This window comes from Lates calcarifer, linkage group LG13 (assembly GCF_001640805.2).
Source record: "Lates calcarifer isolate ASB-BC8 linkage group LG13, TLL_Latcal_v3, whole genome shotgun sequence".
NCBI classification, from domain to species: domain Eukaryota; kingdom Metazoa; phylum Chordata; class Actinopteri; family Centropomidae; genus Lates; species Lates calcarifer.
Window position 1 is genome coordinate 26,942,932 of NC_066845.1, and position 18,863 is coordinate 26,961,794.

An 18,863-nucleotide genomic window follows, 5' to 3' on the forward strand; every position below is an offset into this window, starting at 1 on the left:
AATTACATTTATTTATTATTTTTAGTTACTTGACAATCAACTATTTATAAAGTCAATGCAGTGCTGCATACAGGCTTATCAGTAATCTAGTATTAACGTCAAACTGATGCAACATAATGAGTTCCCTGGTTTTGCTAAGTTTTTTTTGTTGGTAAAACGTTTTGACTCAAGTTAAAGTATTATTTCCCCACAGATTTATCTTCACACTTCAATAACACAACTCTTACTTAAAAAAACGATCAAATCTGATGCAGCAGAGCAGGACTATGACATTTTAAACAGCAGTAATAAGGATAATATTGATCCATATGGCCCTTTCAGCACTTTGAATGTAGTTTCATGACCTTGACCTAGACTTCATGTTTAATTCTACAGGCACATCAACAAGAAAGTAAAACTTCAGGTAAGTCACTGATGTTTTCTACTGAAAAAATAGTGTTTTCTTCCCATTTCAATATGATTAGTGACTGATAAAGTCAAACTATTCTGATGACATTTCTCTCTTCATACAGGAGGACTGATCACTCAGTTATTTCACTCAAACAGGATGAGGTGAGGCCAATGCTTTAGAATGTTTTTATTTCCAATAATAAATCACATATTCATACAATGATGTCACTTGTAATTTGAAAGGATGATGATTGAACATTTGATCACAGTGATAGATACAGAACAGACAGATGTGAATCAAAATAAGTCAAAGCAGGAAGTCATTAAAACACAGTCACCAAAGTATTTTACTAATATCTAATGTTTTTTGTTTTCTCAGACAGATAACTGAAGACTGCAGTGTGATGCATCACCAAACAACTCCATGGCAACAGTGGCTGAGGATCATGGGTATTGTAGAATTTAAACCTGTGCACCAAAATGATGGACAAAACATGATGTCTTAGAAACGAAGCTGAAATAATTTAAACTAATGGTTGAAATTTAGACCTGTATGAGCCTCATGTTGTCCAGCAGAGTCCTGTGTTTCTACATTAATGCTGACAATTTTTCGTCAAAAAGACATGAGGACATTAGAGAGCATTAAAAAGTATTGTTGATCGTCACTTGAAAGGCTAAAGGATGCAGTAGTTGATGGCCACTGTAGCCTCTCCAACGCACTCTTATAGGGAGGGCTGAGGAGATGGGTATTCAGTTGGTTCCAATCTGCGTTCTCACCACTAGATATCACTAAATCCTACACACTGGTCCCTGATGTCATTCAAAACAAGTCATGGTCTGGGAAACTCAACTATAACTAATTTAAGTAGTTTTGTGGCAAAAAAAACTTCTTCCATGTCTTTGAGGTGTAGGAGAAAACCTAACCCTGACATGCTGAAACATTCACCACTAAAGAAAGTCAGTGGATTTGTGAAAATCAAACTTGGCAGTGATTTTAAAAGCATAAACCGCACAGGCTCAGGAGACAAAACCAAATCACCAACAACAGATTGTAGCTAAAATTTTGAGCATCTACATCTTTTACAGGCTCATTAACAGTTAGCTGTTGTGATTCAGTGAATATATTAAACTGATTATTAATTAACAGGATAACTACAATCACAGAAAACATTCTGTGATTTTTATAAATGAAATCAAGATATTATTGTATTACAAGCTTACTTCTGTAGTATGTCAAAACTGTATGTTCCACAAATCATCAACATGAACAAGCTGTTCATGACAAGACTGATACAGATGGCTCAACTTGTGACTCATGATCTCGACCTCTTCTCTCTGTTTTAACTGACACTCTTGTAGCAGCCTGTCCACCGACACCTCTGCCTCTCTGAAAACCAACACCAGGTGACCACATTTGTATTCATCACTGATCCAGCCTTCCAGTGCAATGTTAACAACTGCTTGGTTTAATCCAAAGAAAGTCAGGAGAACTCTGTCAGGTAAAATCTGGCAGTCAAATGCCAGTGGTGACCCTGATCCTAAGTACAAGACATCTGTGGCGTTGTCCTTTGCACAGTTGTCAATAGTGACTGAGCCACGTTGGAAACCCAATATGTAGATGTCGTTTCCATCACCCCCGACCAGGTAATCACCACCAGTGGACACCAAGATATCATCTCCATCAGAGCCTTTGAGAAGGGAACTTTCATAACCAGATACCAAGATATCAGAGTAGATGGAGCCGATCACAGTCTCCACATCCTTCAACACGTCCCCCTCAGCATCAGCATAGCGGCCTTGTCCAGTCAACAGGTTGACATAAACCCCTTTACCCTTCTCATGATCGCCCCGGTACAGAACAGTGTCTCTGCCAGGACCTCCATCCATTAGATCTGCCCCTGGTCCAGGAATGAAGACGTCACTGCCGGAGTTCCCCATCATCGTGTCATCTCCATCCTCGCCATAAAGAGTGTCATCTCCCAGACCACCAATCATGAGGTCAGCTCCATTTCCTCCAATCAGTGTGTCATCTCCTTGGCCTCCATCCAAGGCGTCATCCTTCCACCCACCAATTAGAGCATTGTCTTCATCATTACCTAGTATATCGTTGGACTGGGAGGGGCAGCCTTGAACGGTATGGACCTTTGACAGATTTCTCTGAGAGCTGAGGTCCAAACGGCAGTCAGTCTGCGACTGTTTCAGAGTCACTTTGAAAGCTTCAATCTCAAATAAAGGAACATCTCCAGTTGAGTTTAGTAATTTCAATTTAAAATTCACTCCGTCAGAGCTCTGAAACTCCAGGTGCTGGTGTTGGTAACCTTCAGTGTAGCTGAGCAGAGTGAGTTTTAATTGTTCCCCATTTGTTGTGATCATCACATCCAGATCTCCTGTTGATGATGAGTTCAGTGCGACTTCGCTGCCATCAACGAAATCCATGTCAACCAACACAGTGTCAATAATCTGATCTTCTGCAAAGTTATCAATCATTAAGTTAGTTCCATATCCATGTTTGATGATGTAAGTGTCTTTACCTTCACCTCCAGACATCAGTGCACCCCCAGTATAAGGATCAAGCAAATTCTCCTTGCTGTTCCCAACCATGATGTCGAAACCTGGGGAGCCATACATTTCTTTCACTGACTCAACTTTATTCATCATCATCACTTTGCCTTCGAGGCCACAGAGGATCTTCTCATCTGAATTCTTATTTCTATATGTGAAACACTTGGGCTGTTCCACTACACTGATTGATCGTTTCTGGATTTGTGTTTGGACTGAATGAAGTTGTTCAGGTTTCTGGTTTCTGTAATCAACAGTTAAGGGTAACATTAAAGACTTGCTGCCACAGCTGCTGAGGTTGGACATCAGCCCAGCTGTTATTCCATCACTGGTCTTGATCTGCAGGTGCTGATAATTCTTTGACTCAAACCATTTCTGTAAGATAACACTTCTCCTTCCGTTTACCAAAAGGATGATGCTCTGTCCTTCACAAGAACATGTTACATGCTCATATTGTTCTTTCAGGAAAAGAACGTCCAAGGTCAGATCTGGTGATTGATTGTTGATGGTTTTTACTCCTTGTCCTGGTGTGATAATGTACCAGTCCTCTCCTCCTCTCCCCTGAATGAAGTCGTCTCCTCTTCCTGGGACAAAAACATTGTGTTCTTTGTTCCCTCTGATGATGTCATTAAAATTTGACCCACGGACCTCTGTTACACTGTTCAGAGCCTCGTCCTCCTGAAGGTCCACCTCCAGACGAGATGTGGAGCTGCTGTAGTCAATTCTCTGACTTTTTATGCACTTGATGAACGGATCTTTCTGCTGGCAGTCAGCCTTGTTATATGAGACTGTGAAAGTGATCAGATCCTTCGTGATGATGAGCAAGTGTCTGTCTTCTGGTGATCTGAACCAGTTCACTAAAGTCACTTGGATGGTTGTTGTGTCATGGACAGCGTTCAGAATAACATTGCTACCTTCTACTCTGACTTTTAAAGTGTGAAGATTTGCTTCTATAATGGCCAGGTCTGTTTCATTGTCTCTGGAGTAATTCTCAATCCTCACTGAAGACTGTTTGCTGTTTTTCACCATATATATGTCTTCTCCTTCACCACCGATCAGACGATCTCGACCTCCTCCTCCATCTATCAGATTCTTCTCTCCATTTCCAATGAGCACGTCATCATACTGAGACCCAAAGATGTTTGTAACTGTTCGTAAAAGTGGCTGTGATGTGTTCACTGTTTCACCCTGTTTCTTAAACATCTTGTTAATTCCTGTGGCCACCAGCTGAACAGAAGTAACCACAGTGGAGGAAATCTCAAATAAGACTCCGTCTCCTGACATCATGTTCATATGACGATACAGCTCCCCTAAAAACCAGTTTTGTATGATGACAGTATGGCTGCCCTCATACATTAACACTGCATCATCTCCAGATTTAGACACAGAAATGTGACTGTAATCAGCACTGAAATGGAGAGTGTCTTGTGCTTTGGAAGGATCGTAGTTGTTAATTATTGTTTTCCCTCCATTGTCAGGAATGACGTACGTGTCTTTTCCACCAGAGCCTTCAGCATAACTTCTCTGTGGACCCAGGAAGAATATGTCATCACCTGGTTCACCATAAAGCTGATAATAGTAACTCAACATCAGTTCAATAACATGTTTGTCCTCTGATTCCTGAACTGCAAAAAAGCGATTAGCATCTCTGTTTCCCTTGTATATTCCATATCTTGAATATGACAGAGCTTTATAACCTGAAACCACTTCCACAGACCCGGCTGGTATGAGCATGAGTACTTTTTTCTGTAGTGTCTTATACTCTAATTGATGTGACTCTCCCAGGCCAAGAATGATATCATTGCTTCCTTGTGTATCGATGTTCCAACACCTCCTCCCAGAACTCTCATCACTAGATACAAAATAGTTCATGCAGAACTCAGACTGACCCTGATCAGCGAGGCAGAAGTAAATACCTCCTCCATTCCAAGAGGAACCACCACCACTAAAATCAATGGCTTTTGTTCCATCCTTTTCCTTTGTAACTCTGTAATATTCTTTGTAGTCTGATATCTGAGCAACAAGTTTGCGTCCCTCTTCAATTTCATCGTGACGCCAATCATAAAACACACTAGCCACATGGATTGCAAAATGATCAATACCTTTTCTATAGCCAACATACACAGCCACCAGTTTATCTAAAACTCCAGCATCCTTTGGGAGGCTGTTCAGTTCATTCTGGATGCCCATATAAACATCATCAAAGGCCATCCGAACTGCTGATAGAGCCAGGTTTATAGGCACTATAAATGGTGCCAGTTCAGGCTGAACAGTTTCAACAACATCCAAAAAAATCATACCTCCATCAAAGGCAGCGTCAATGTATCCCAGTGTGTCACCTCTCTCCAAGTCTTGTTCAAAATTGTATATCCCAAATCCAATTCCCACTATTGGCATAACTTTCATGGTGCCCTTCATTGCAGGGTTTCTCATGATTGCTCCTGCAGCTCTGCCGATTCTTGTCTCTGAGGACAGGGCTTGTTTTGCAATAACGGATGTCGTCATAGCTGTCACTCCATGAGCTGTTTGCAAAGTTCCCACCACACCATCTTTGATGTCGCCCTGTTCAAAAGCATGAACAGCTCCTTTCATCCCCAGCATGAGGCCTAATGCACCAACAGCCGTCCCAGTGTGCTCTACATACTTGCTGACTTGATGGGAGGATTCTGGACTGTGCGTCTCCATGTCATGAACTGCTGTGTCGATGCTCTTCAACATTTTTTCAGTGTATTCTTGACTCTCTGGAGATAACTCAGCCCTAAACTCGACAGGTTCAGCATCAGTACCCTTGGACACCAGCTGACATATGAACTGTCCATTTTCTATTCTGGCACTGCCCTCCCTCACATGCAGCTCTGCCAGTCTTTCACCATATTTTGCTTTCAGTTGGCTGTGGACTTCTTCAGAAAATGATGCAGATGCCCTGGAGAAATAATCTTCAAGTCTGAAGGAATTCTCTAACTCTGAGGCAGAATTCAAGTCTTGTGATGTTACAGAGCCATCCTCATAACCTCCTAATGGTCCAGATGCTGGAGGTTCATCTCCAGATGGTGTTTTTTCTTTGAAATCTCTGTAACCTTCTAAGAATACATCTGTATTTGAACTATCTTCAAATATCTTATATTTTTGTGCCATGCCAGCCATCCATTCTGGTGTATTACATTCGGTACACTTTGTGAGTATGTCATGTTCTAAGAGTAGGACATGTTTAAGGTCATATATTAACTGACCCTCTGTTCTAGGATTGTTATTACTCAACTTGCTGGAATCTTCATGTGTTGCTGAGCCACTAAATCCACGCCTGCTTGGGTCAATCCAACTCCTTCCTCTTGCCATCGGGTGGTTTTCAAAAAAGAAATTCAGTCCTTTCTCTCTGATATTGTTGTCTGAGCTTTCAGCCATACTCAGAGCCATCAGCACCAGAGGAAATGTCCTGAAATTTCTGGCAGATTCAGATATAACTGATGCAGTGAAATATGTGGTGAACCAGGCCTCAGTGGACAGAGGTAGGCGAGTTGTGTGATCACCAAGAAAAATATCTTTCACATGTTGAACATAACTCTCTTTTATCTTTCTTATTTCTTCTGGACTGGTTTTATCACCTAGAATGGCTTTTCGCATGTCAGGGTATTTTTCTTTACCTATCTGATCAGTAATACTGTCCTTAACTTTGTTGATTTTTTTCTCATCTCCAATTTGATTGTTGTCAAGTTTTTTTCCAACTGGGTACACGTACAGAGTTTGAGGATCTACAACTAATATCCAGTCATCAACCATCAGATATGTGGGCTCATCTTCTCCAGTCTTTGCGTAGTGACGGATAATGTTTCTAACATCTTTTCCTGATTCAATCTTATAGCACTTTGAGAGAACATCCTTTAATATCTGCATATCTACTATCCATTTAATTTCATTGGGTACTCTTATGTTTCGCATTATGTATTGTCTCATTAAGTTGATGTTGTTGATGTTTACTTTATTGGGAGGGAGTTGGTGTGGATGAAAGAATGCCCAGGTCAAGGCCTCAAGGTTATAATTTCCAATTTGCCCCTGCCATGCTGGGTGTATAAATTTCCTTGGATATTGTGGCCAGTCAGTTCTGTACTTGAGAAACCGTACATTAGGACGTTTAAATAAGTTAACCATTAGAAGGTTTCTTTCATTGGTAAAAACTGCCTCTCCTTTACTGCCAGCCTCATTTCTAATAACTACTTCTCCATTCCTGTCAAGAGTTGCCACCACTTTCTTGCTGTCATCTTTGTGTCTCCATTGTGTCCCATCTGGAGTGATTTCCTGGGTAATTTTCTGTCCTGTGTGAGTGACCTGGATCACAGCATCCCTCAGGTGCAGCTCTGTCTGGATGTTGGCAGTTTCATGGAGCTCTCTCAGCAGGGTCTCAATGAAAACTTTATCTGATCCAAGCTCACATCCCACCACACTTGTTGTTTTGATTGTATCACTGACTCTGGAGGTTCTTTGAATGATTTTGGCCACATCCTGGGCTCTGTACCCAGCCAGTTTCATCTCTCCTGAGCTGTCTCTTCCTCCATGACCTACCAGGACCAGTCTGCTGCCCTCTGACAGTGGCTCTGGGTCCCCACGGATCAGTTTTGGTCTTTGGTTTTGATCAAGAATGTAGACAGAGCTGACCTTTGGATGCTTTTCATAAAGATAAGTAGCAGCTTTTCTGACTGCAGGATTATCTTCCAGAATGAGGATCTGCTGGTGGTCGTACTGTGTGGTGTGATCAACTGGTCTTTGTGGAATTCGGTAGCTGGAAACTGAGTCAGGTTGATCCATGACCTGGTAAATCTGGTGATTATCCTGGTTAGTTTCTAAGACTTTGTTGCTGCCACGGACCAGAAAAACCCGAATGAAGTTATGCTGGAAGTCTGTGGTTGTGTTTCCGTCCAGGGAGAACACTGGGGCAGCTTCAAGTGATGGTTTCAACATCAGCTCTGCAAGTGATGAACCAGAAAGCCCAGACACACTTTGTCCATCTTCTGAAACCTTTCCAAATATTTTCACTACAGTGTAGCCGTCTGCTTTTGGTAAACATGATTCATTGTACAGACAATCTTTACTGACTATTACTGAGTAAAGAGGATCCATGCTGTATTCCTGCTGGACTCTGTCAATCGTTGACTTTTCTTTGTCAGTCATGATCAGAAATTTTTGAGTGTAGCTGTGTGAGATCTCAGATGCACTTAGCAGCCAGTCTTGTTTCTTCTGTTCATCAAAATCTGCCATGAAGGTCTCAAAGTCCTAAAGAAATAGCCATAGTGTTAGTTCAGGCAGAGCACTGATGTTGCTCCTGTATATTCCAACATCATCACTCTAGTATTAACAAAAATAAATCTGACCACATGCCAATCCTTTCTTTACTATACTCTGTTGTGTTTTGTCCTCATCAGTTACAGTGACTCTACAGGTTGGCTTTCAGTTCATGCTGAAGGAGCAGTGTGTAGGATTTAGTGACATCTAGTGGTGAAAATGCAGATTACAACTAACTGAATACCTGGCTTCTCACCCCTCCCTTTCCAAGCATGTTGAAGATTCAGTGGTAGCCATCAGGTGACCAAATGTTGTTAGCTACAGCTACTGTATTGACTAGTCTGTCAAGTAAAGAGGGTTGTTTACATAGATATACTTAGATGTTATTAGTGTGTGAAACTAGGTGGCGTTTGGTTTGTCCATTCTGGGCTACTGTAGAAACATGGTGGCGGGCCTGCTTTCCTCTAAAATTCACCAACCTGCTCCTTGTCAATGAAATATGCAGTGAAGTTGTCACCACCCTGAAATCCTTCCAGCAGACTCATGGGGTTTTGGTCAGTGTCCAGCCTAATGGACCATTAACATGATAGTATTATTTGAGATAACAGAGTACATTCAATAAATAGCACATTAAATAATACAGTAAGTTGTACAAAACATTGTGGCACCATGTGATGGCACTGGTTAGATAAAAAAAATAATGTTAAAAATAATTGAAATTGAAATTCTTGACCATGAAAATAGCAGCTGACAAAAATAATTTGAGAGATCAGGTCACCTCATGCCTAGGTAAGCATGTGCTTGCATTTCTTTCATTGTTCCTTTAACACAATATTGTTTTTAATCCTTAATTCTATTGTTGTTTTTGTTATTCAGAGTTGAAATTTGAAGGATCAAATTTTGTTAAATTCTAACAAATGTGTAATTGTAATATCCTGTTATATCATGTTTGAACCTTTCAGAATAGGTGGTGAAACAAAGCCTTTTAATGAGGCCAGATTTTAGCTCTCTACTACCAAACAAGCCGACACCCTGAGTCCAGCAGCTGTATGAAACAGTGAGATGTAGGATGTTGGCCATTTGAAAGGTAAACAGTCAGTTAATAATCCGGATGCAAATATTCACTGAGGCTAGGGGAGTGAACTGTCCACTTTCTTTGAAAACCACTAAGTTTAAGAATCAAACATTTTTCTCAATATCACGTACACAGGATCTGGAACGGTGTCAGGTGAAGAAGGAGGAAATGAAAGTGTAAAGTTACAATACTAACTTCAGTAGAAATAATATTATTTCCTTTAACACCAATGTAAAATCAAAGATGGTGCAGTATTTCTTCGTTACTAACCGACAGCAGTGCTGCCTGTCACTATAAATTATGACTAAACCAGTAAAAAAATATACACACAGTGAAACATGTAAATAAATGAATGTGACCTTACCCACTACTGGATCTTGCAACTCTGGCTCCATGCTTGGATGTGTCCCTATATTTGTTCACAAAGCACATTATAGCAATCAGATGTGTCACCATTATTTTTGCTACCTAAGGTAATATGACTGTGGTGCTAGTTTACAGTTGATGCTGAGATACCTGGATTTCGAAGGTTCCTTGATCCTTTCACGAAACATGTGTGCAGACAGGTCTTTGAGGTGATGAAGTGCAGCGATGTCGGGGCTGAGCTCTTCCCAATCATCCTCTTTCACCTCTGCAATGTTAAAACACAGAGAGAACTACATGTTATCATGGGGTTGCACATAAATAGCACACCACTGTGAGGCATATTTTGTGTTTTCTGTGGGACCTGCTCAGAATATCTTTTGTCAAATTCAACAGATCCTTATGCTTGCATCAGCTTCAAGAACTGACTGTTCACCTGCTGCCTGATATATCCCACAACCTGACAGCAGCAAATGTAATGAGATAATCAATATTATTTATCAGTTTGTCACTTGGGCAGGACAGTGGTTTGTATGTTCTCCCTGTGCCTGCGTGGGTTTTCTCTGGGTTTTTAGTCGCATGTTCCTTCTTGGTGTGAGTGTTATTGAAGTTCTCTTAATGGCTGTGTTGTGGCACAGCTCACCTGTGCTTGTACCAATATATTTTCCTGTTTCACCTGTTAAAATGTTAAAGAGAAAGTCTCTCACCAAACTCTACAGTGAGGCCGAGGAGGCTGAAGAGGATCAGGAGCTGCAGAGTCCTCCAGCTCTGCTTCTGTCCCGCCATCACACTGCAAAATTAATATGGAGTGAGTAGGAAGGAATCAATGAGAATTAACCTACTATGTAGTGTAATAACATTGAATACATTACATCAATAACTAATGAGGAAAATGTGGTGTGAATGTGCACAATCATTGATCCAAATGTAAATCGAAGTACAGAAGCCCTGAAGACTAAACAGGAAAAAAAAATCTGATGATCCATTTTTGTTGTAATACTCATTTTGGCCACAAGAGTGCACCACAACATCAGTCTAACTAGAACTAAAAGCATCCACATGGTTTTTAATATTTCCATGCACTTTAAACACAATATATTGTGTCTTGTGTAATGATACATAACTTGCTAACACATTTTTTCACCTGTTTTTCTCAGGAGAGAAATCAGACGCCCTCAGGGCGCCTGCCACAGGATTAGGAGCTGTTCTGACTGACAAATTGATTGATGGGTCTGTTTCTGCAGAAGTAAATCTTAGTGCTCTGTTATTACCAGTAACAATGATTAATTAAAACTTTAAAACATAAACAAAAACCCGTCATTATTCCCTGAAGCCAAAATAAAAATAAAAAAAACAGTCAAAGATGTTGAGTTCATAGAAAACTGAGAAACAGGCAAATATTCCTATTTGAGAGTGATGACTCAATCAGTTATCAATTAATCAATTAATTAATTTCCTCTTAATTAATTAACATTATTGTTTCAGCTCTAGAGGATTGGTCAATTTATTCACTGCAAAAAAAGTGTAAGATGAAATATCTCAAATCAAGACTTGTCTGACAAGATAGTTCTTCTCAGCATTTTACTTGTTTCTTTCAGTATCTTAGATTTAAGTTAAGATTTTAACTTAAGCTTTAACCTTTGACAGTCAAAATCTATCAGTTCATCTTTAAGTGAAAGTTTGGGCCAAATTTCTGGAAATTTCCTCGAGTTACTGAGATAAGACATTCAAGAGAATGAGACGGACGATCTAAAAATACATTGTTTGAAAATTTCCTGTTCTTGGCAGAAAATTTTGCTTATTTTAAGTAAACCATTTTCGTCTATTTCATCGTTGTTGTTTTTTTCTTGTTTTTGCAGAGTTTGCATATTTGCTGCAACTATCACAGATGCAGTTAGCCTAGTATCACAGATCCAGGTCAAGATAATATTAAATTATTAAAATAAATATTAAGATAGACTTGTGGAAAAAATGTGGACTTTTCTTTTCATACAGTAAATTTAAAACATAGTTTAGAGCAACATGATCACTATTTACTATAAAACTATACGTTAGAGCAAGAGTATTCTAGGAATGCTGTGGGAATTCCTGCAGTGCAATGTGTCAACTGGAGAAATTGTTTGAAATATAAGATACAGCTGAAACATTAGAAATACATTAAACACTTGCATTCAAAAAGCTTTTTAGTTTTTCATAGTTATTCTTCTTTGACTCACCTGAAACTAGAAATCCTGTTCTCCAGGTGAGACAGTTGAGGTGTGGTGGAGGAAGTCTTCGTCTCTGTGGGTTTTGTTTCCGTCAGCTCGGTGGTAAATGTACAGATAAATTTTTTTTACCCTGTAGGGCTGAGACTCTCGCTGGGGGATGAACCCAGGGATGTTGTTTGAAGGCAGTGGTTAATCAATCAAATCAAAGTCACGGCCCAGCTCATGTAAAGCTGAATCTCTGACCGGAAAAGTGTGGAAGTACCACAGGATCAAGCACCTCAGAGACCACAGACGCCTCATATTCACTTCACATCAATCATTATAATTTCAAGCTGTTTGTCTCTTTCTTGTAAACACCAAACTCTTTGAGGGAATTTCTTCAAATTTGGTGCAAAACTTCACTTCCACACAAAGATGAAGTGATTAGAATTTGGTGGTCAAAGGTTAAGGTCAGTGTGATTCCACAAAACCCCATAACTCAAGAATTCAGGGAGGAGGTGATTCTAGTTAATCTGACAAATATTTCCTTCTTGATTTATAATTAGTTCATCATTTAGGCTACAGTTTTTTTTTTTCAATACTGGGGAAAATGCTTCTGGAAAGACCCAAAACCCATAGATACTCAGTTCATTCACACAGATATGGGAAAATGTGCAAATGAATAAACAGGTTGAGTCTGCAGTGATGTTTCTGATGTCAGTTATTAAGACAAAGAATTCCTGGTTGTTTATTTCCTTGTTCTTAGTTTATGAACTTTGCTGTTCAGGTTTTGTCACATTCTGTTCTGTCTATAGGGTGAATCAGATTTTTGAGGCCTTAGAGACGGAACAACGAGGAACAGGAGCATTCAGTGCGTTTCCTTTCCCATCAGACAAAACAGGAATTTCTGGAACCACAGTGAAACTGGAGTAGAAACACACACACACACACTGCATATTTATTGGTCTCAGCAAATGAGACTGTCACTTTGTAGATTTGATCTGTGCAGAAAAACATAAGACAAATTTCGACACACCCACCTGAGTTATGAAACATGTTCTTTCTTTGTATTAAACAAAAAAATCTCTAATGTATGGTTCTATTATTGTGTATTTTGTTCTGATGTGCACAAGTATTTACTGATAAATATTCATCATCTCATGATATGTAGCAGTAAATTATTGAAAAATTATCTAGAAAACAATTCAATGGAAAAGTAATGTAACTTTTTAATTAACTGTTGGTAAAGACAATATAAACAGAGGATTATTATGTTTTCAGGTTGTCTGTCCCAGCAAAGCTTTGAGGGAATTTCTTCAAGTTCAGTACGTTCACTTGGACTTGAAGTTGAGCTGATATGGACTAAACCACAGCTGCCCACTGTACGTTGGATAAAATCTGAATGTGGTTCAGGATGATGATGCTGTGTAGACCAGCTGAGACTGAGGTGACTGTTCACATGTGAAACATTTTAATCAGGTACCTGGGTAAAATCTGAGAGAGGAGAATAAAAAGACTTGATCAGGATGGACAGGACATTCTCTTCTCAGTGTTCAGTTCAATTTAATATATCAAATAAATCATATATTATATATGATTATATATCTTTCCTGAAAGAACCCAGCCCTTTATAATATTGTAAGTTTGTGTTTCCTTGTTGCATTGTTCCTGTCTCCATTCTGCCTCTGTCTCTTGTCATACTCCACCTGTCCACCAGATGTCCCTCCTGTTCCCAGCTCCACCTGTTCCACCTTCATACACATCTGTCTCTCATTTCCCTCATTCGCTCCTCTGTATTTTTACCTGCACTGTCGGCCTGTTTGTCTTTCTACCTGCGGTCCTGGTCTTCATCACCTGCTCGGTTACAGTAACATGTAATCTCCTGTCGGATCAGGTGTTTGACTGAAATAAATCTAAACTGAAAAGATCTGAAATGTCCGCATGCAGACTTTCCTACAGGCAGTGAACGCAGCACGGTCGTCCAGTGATGTTTACATGTTGTTACCAGGCAACGGCAGCTGAGAGTCTGCTCCACCTGGCCGTCTGGTCCGGTTCGCTCCTGATTCGCCAGGTTTGAAGATAGTCCTCGTCCCGGTGAAGATGGCCGGTGTCCTGATAGACCCGACCCGGGCCCCGGTGGCCTTCGGGCGGCGGGCGGTGCCTCAGCTGTTCGAGGAGCTGCAGCGGCCGGAGACCGGCAGGAGGCGGCGGGCTCTGGCTTCACTCTGCGACCTGGTCCACGACCCGGAGCGGCTCTACCAGACCGTTAACGGAGGTAAAGTCCACTGAGCTCTCTGAGGAAGCAGCCTGTCCACACTGAGCAGGTAATAGGATACTGCACCGAGTACTCAGTTACAAGTAAAAGTCCTGACTGGGAAATGTTGCTTAGTAACAGTACATGCAGTACTATCAGGGAAAAGTACCGAGAGTATGACAAGTACAAATACTCAGCGCAGACAAATGTTGTAATTTATTATTTAAACATTTTATTAACAAATATTAACAATAACTGATCAGAAGAGAAATCATTGATCAGTGAGTGTGTATATATTGTAAATATAAAGGGGACTTGTTTTTAGAATAAAGGATTGAATGAACAAACTGATTTTATTTTCAAACATTAAAACAAGGTTATTGGAAACTTTAGATTCATGATGTGGAAGGAAAGTGAAATTTCAAATCAGTAATTCTGAAATAAATGTACAGAACAGAGAGAACCAACATGAGCAGCACGAGGCGACAGTCGGGAGGAAAAACCTCGAGTAAAGTGATAATAAGATTAGTAGCAGTGATACTAGAAGCAGCACTAATCATTTATCTGTTAAAGTACAGCAGCAGGTGCTGAGCAGGATCGTAGGAGCAGCAGACCAGACTAAACCAGACCAGTCACAGACCAGACTCTACAGCTCAGGAGAGGGAGGACGTCGTACATTCTGGGATAGATTTTAGATTTTTAAGATCTTCTTCTTTCAACTGAGCTCGACTTGTATTTACTGTTTAAAACAAAGCATCTTATTGTATAAACTCATCATATGTTTGATGAATTCAGTAAAAAGAAGAATATTTCCCTCTGAAATGAAGGAGATTGAATTTCTTCTGCAGGTTTTCTGGAGCAGCTGAAGGTTTTGTTGACAGATGAAGATCCATCACTCAGAGCGAAGACCTGTGATCTGCTTCACCTGCTGACGGCCCACAGCGTCGGCAGGTACATCTGCTGCTTATCTGTATTACTCAGAGTAGAAACTGCCTTCTATTGCAGTACACAAATAAAACATGTACAAAAAACATCATTAGAGAATTAAATTGATTGGTTAAAATCATCTTGTACTATAACTTCACCATTGAAATGTCAGTCTGTAGAATAATCAACATCCCAGTACTGACCAAACATAACGATGTTTTCAGAGGGAATCATAACGAGTGAACATTTTAACTTTTAGGTCCTAAAGAACAACTCTGGTATTTTTTAACCTTATTTTCCATGTTTTTGGGTGTAAATGAATCGGTGCAGTAACAGAGTCCATGTTCAGATTGTTCTTCTCAGAGTCTGACAACATGATGAGAGGATTCCTCCAGAGACAGAGCTTTTTATTAAAGAGGAAGATCCTTTAGTTTAACCAGAAACATCTCTATATATCTCTACGTGTTACTGTGTGGTACTTTCTGTGGTGGAAGAAGTAATCAGATACTTTACTGAAGTAAAAGTACCACACAGTAACACAGACACACTAACAGATGGAGGCAGTGGTATTCCAGCAGCTCCTGGTTAAATCCCTGTTTTTGTCAATGGAGTCTGGTAGAGATATATAGAGATGTTTCTGCTTGTTCTGGTGATTCTCTGATGTGTGTGTTGTCGGTCATTGTGTGTCTCTGTTGTCTCCTCCTGCAGACAGGCCCTGCTCTCCTCCTCCATCCTCCCTCCTCTCTCTCAGCTGCTGAACGACTCCTCGTCCTCCTGCAGGAGAAACGTCCACCAAGTGTTGAACCGCCTCGCTCAGCTACCCGCAGGTAAAAGCTCCAGTCCAGCAGCTCCACTCAGAGGTTTGATTCTTGCTCTGTTTCAGTTTAGAAACCACGATTATAACCTGCAGGTGCAGACGCTCTCCTCACTCTGGTTCCTAAACTGATGCTGAAGCTCAGAGAGGAGGAGGAGGAGGAGGAGGAGGTGCAGGTGCTGCTCCTCTCCACCCTCAGCTGCTGCTCCAGGCTGGACGCTCTTCCTGCTCTGGCCTCCGACGGCGTCTCGCTGCTGCAACGGAAACTCTCCCACCGCTCCACGAACGTCCGCAGAGAGGCGGCAGCAGCCATGATGGCCCTCAGGTTTGACACCAGGCTCTCTGCTGGTCTCAGCGATTGTTGCTCTGGTTGCTCTCTGCTGGTCTCAGTGTTTGTTGCTCTGGTTGCTCTCTGCTGGTCTCAGCGATTGTTGCTCTGGTTGCTCTCTGCTGGTCTCACCGTTTGATGCTCTGGTTGCTCTCTGCTTCCAGTGTTCCTGAGGACGGGAAGAGGCAGGTGTGTGAGGAGGCGGTCCTTCCTGTCCTGGTTGATCTGCTGCAGGACGAAGATGTCGAGGTTCAGGCCAACGCTGCAGGAGTCATCATGTACACTGTCGTCATCACCACAGGTACAAACACACTTTGGTCCACTATGCTTTTCTGCTGGCTTGGTGGACAACTCTAAATTCAATATACAATACTCATGAGTCTCAGCTGCTGTTGGAGAAGAGGCTGGTCATGTGACTCAGCTTTAGTGAATTCAGGTTTCTACAAAGTGTAATCATGAGCTTCACTAACAGAATGTGAAACTCTGATTGGATTTTTATCGGTGAAATGCACCTTGGGAGTTGTAGTTGACTTCAGTTCAGCTCTTGGGCCTTTGAGTTTTTGCGTAGAACTAACACTGTGAGGAAATAAACCAGACTTTTACTGCAGGAGAGTCGTCTTCTGTCCGGACCTTAAATGCACCATGTGACCTCTCCTCACCTGTCAGGTTTTTTCTTCTTCATCAGATTATGACTGAATCTTCTCCTCCTCCTCCTCCTCCTCCTCCTGCAGGTAAGCAGCAGTGTCTGGATCTGGACGTCGTCCCCGTCCTCCTCCACCTGGCGTCCAAGAAGAAAGAGGAGGAGGAAGAGGAGGATGTGGAGAGGAGGAGGAGGAGGAAGGCCCTCGTCATGTACTCCCTGCGCGCTCTGACTGCGCTGGCTGAGGCTCCGGATGGCCGCCGCCTCCTGCTGGAGCAGCTCCCCCTGCTGGTGGAGAGGAGCGAGGCGGCAGAGGAGGACCGGGACATCCGACGGGCCGCTCTGACCGCCGTCAGGGTCGTTACCTGGACCCCCTGACACCCTGATGACCTCTGACCCCCAGAACACACCTGCTCAATTAACCTCAGCTGACGAGATAATAAATAAAATAATTAACGATGTGGTTTATTATAGAGTCATCACATATTATCAAGAATTTTTTAACTGTACCTTTCAGTTTATTTAGAAAAAAAACAGATTTTGTGTTGTTGGCAGCAGTCTATAAGTGCTTCAGACCATTTGAAGTAGTTTGCCTTTTGATCCAGCAGAGGGCGCTCTATCAGCTTGACCTACTGCATGTATGTATGTAAATATGTCAGTATTCACTTCAGTTAATAGTTAAAAAGAGGAAAAATCAACAATATGGTTCTGGGAGTCATTAACCCACCTTGTCATTATGTGAGTCGTCAGGGTCTCATGTCTCAGGGGGTGAATGCAGATTAAATGAACCACCTCCTAGAGGTTAAAAAGACTCCACAACCAGTTTTCATAACTGAGGAAGCGTCTTCAGGAACCTAAAAGAAGTCTAGCTGCCTTCAATTTCAGCTCTTAAGAGTACCATGACCTGGATGACTGAGAACCTACATAGACCTAATTATCTGTTGTTTATTTATGTCAGTTTATAAATCTGCAGGAGCAGCTGTTTACTAAACTAAAACTTGATTTATTCCCATGAACTATATTTTCATATCATATTCAGAAACAAACAAACAAAAGCTCCAGTAGCCGATCAAAGATCAATAAGGCTCTGAACATTTCAGCAAGAAGAAAGGTTTTGGTTTTTACAACCCTCCCTAGTCATTGAACGCATCACAGCGCCCGTTCTACAGGTACAGGTGCGTACGCCTTATAATTGGTCGCGTGATGGCGTCTTCCAATTTTAAATCCCCTGATCGAACAGAGGGAGCGGAAACGAAAGATTAAAACAACCGAGATCTGCAGAGACTGGACTGACGAGGAGATAAAGACGAAGAGGAAACCCTCAGGTGAGTCCGCCATGTTGACGTCACGTCAGGTGTGTCGGCTCATGTCAGTAACCTGATGAATTCTCCTCTGAGCGTCGGTTTGTCTGCAGAGGAACACAGTTGGATGCAGTTTGTCGTGGCTGTGCTCTGCGATGTAACCAGCAGGTGGCAGTATCACACTGACGTCCAGGTGAACCTGCAGCTCTGGTTCCTCTGGTGGCTGCAGATTACTGAGACTCTGAGGGCCAGGACCAGGTGCAGTTTCTGAAGTGGTTCTTGGTTAAAGACTGAACCGGCCCTCGAGCTGTTCAGTGACCCCGTCAGGGCCGCAGACCACAGTTTAAGTCAGAATCGCCTTCAGCAGAGTGTTTGTCCTGAATAGAGTTTCCTCTCTGACCTGCTGCTCTGAAAGAAGCTGCTCCAGTCAAATTAAGGCCACGAGCTCTGCGGCTGCAAACATCCAGACTCCTGAATGCAGCTCCTTTATCTGAAGCTCCTGTTACTGCAGGGAGGAGGAGGAGGAGGAGGAGGAGGAGGAGGAGGAAGCAGAGGTGAGGGATCTGATTTTAGTTCAGTGGAGAACAGAATGAAGCTGAAAATTATCACACACAGAAACAGTTTGATTCCAAAACCATGAAATCTGCTTTTTGTCTTTTTTACTTTGTTTAGTGAAAATAAAACTGATTCTGACCGAGAACACGACGTCTTCACAACAGTACTAAGTACATTTACTCAAGTACTGACACTAA

The 18,863-nt window shown here is 41.6% G+C and overlaps 2 protein-coding genes across 2 annotated transcripts; one reads left to right on the plus strand and one right to left on the minus strand.

The window, feature by feature from the left end:
• Positions 1-562: 562 nt before the first annotated feature.
• LOC108875257 (uncharacterized) lies at positions 563-12,895 on the minus strand. The gene is made up of 6 exons (XM_018664054.2): positions 11,878-12,895; positions 10,369-10,451; positions 9,815-9,929; positions 9,663-9,707; positions 8,703-8,790; positions 563-8,214 (listed from the first exon to the last, which is right to left on the minus strand). Exons 2-6 carry the CDS (start codon positions 10,445-10,447, stop codon positions 1,624-1,626), a joined length of 6,918 nt encoding a protein of 2,305 aa, XP_018519570.1. The 5' UTR covers positions 10,448-10,451; positions 11,878-12,895; the 3' UTR covers positions 563-1,623.
• A 678-nt stretch (positions 12,896-13,573) lies between these two features.
• Positions 13,574-17,197, plus strand: rsph14 (radial spoke head 14 homolog). Its single transcript, XM_018664066.2, has 6 exons — positions 13,574-14,122; positions 14,950-15,052; positions 15,737-15,855; positions 15,939-16,167; positions 16,335-16,471; positions 16,902-17,197. Exons 1-6 carry the CDS (start codon positions 13,948-13,950, stop codon positions 17,186-17,188), a joined length of 1,050 nt encoding a protein of 349 aa, XP_018519582.1. The 5' UTR covers positions 13,574-13,947; the 3' UTR covers positions 17,189-17,197.
• Positions 17,198-18,863: the final 1,666 nt, after the last annotated feature.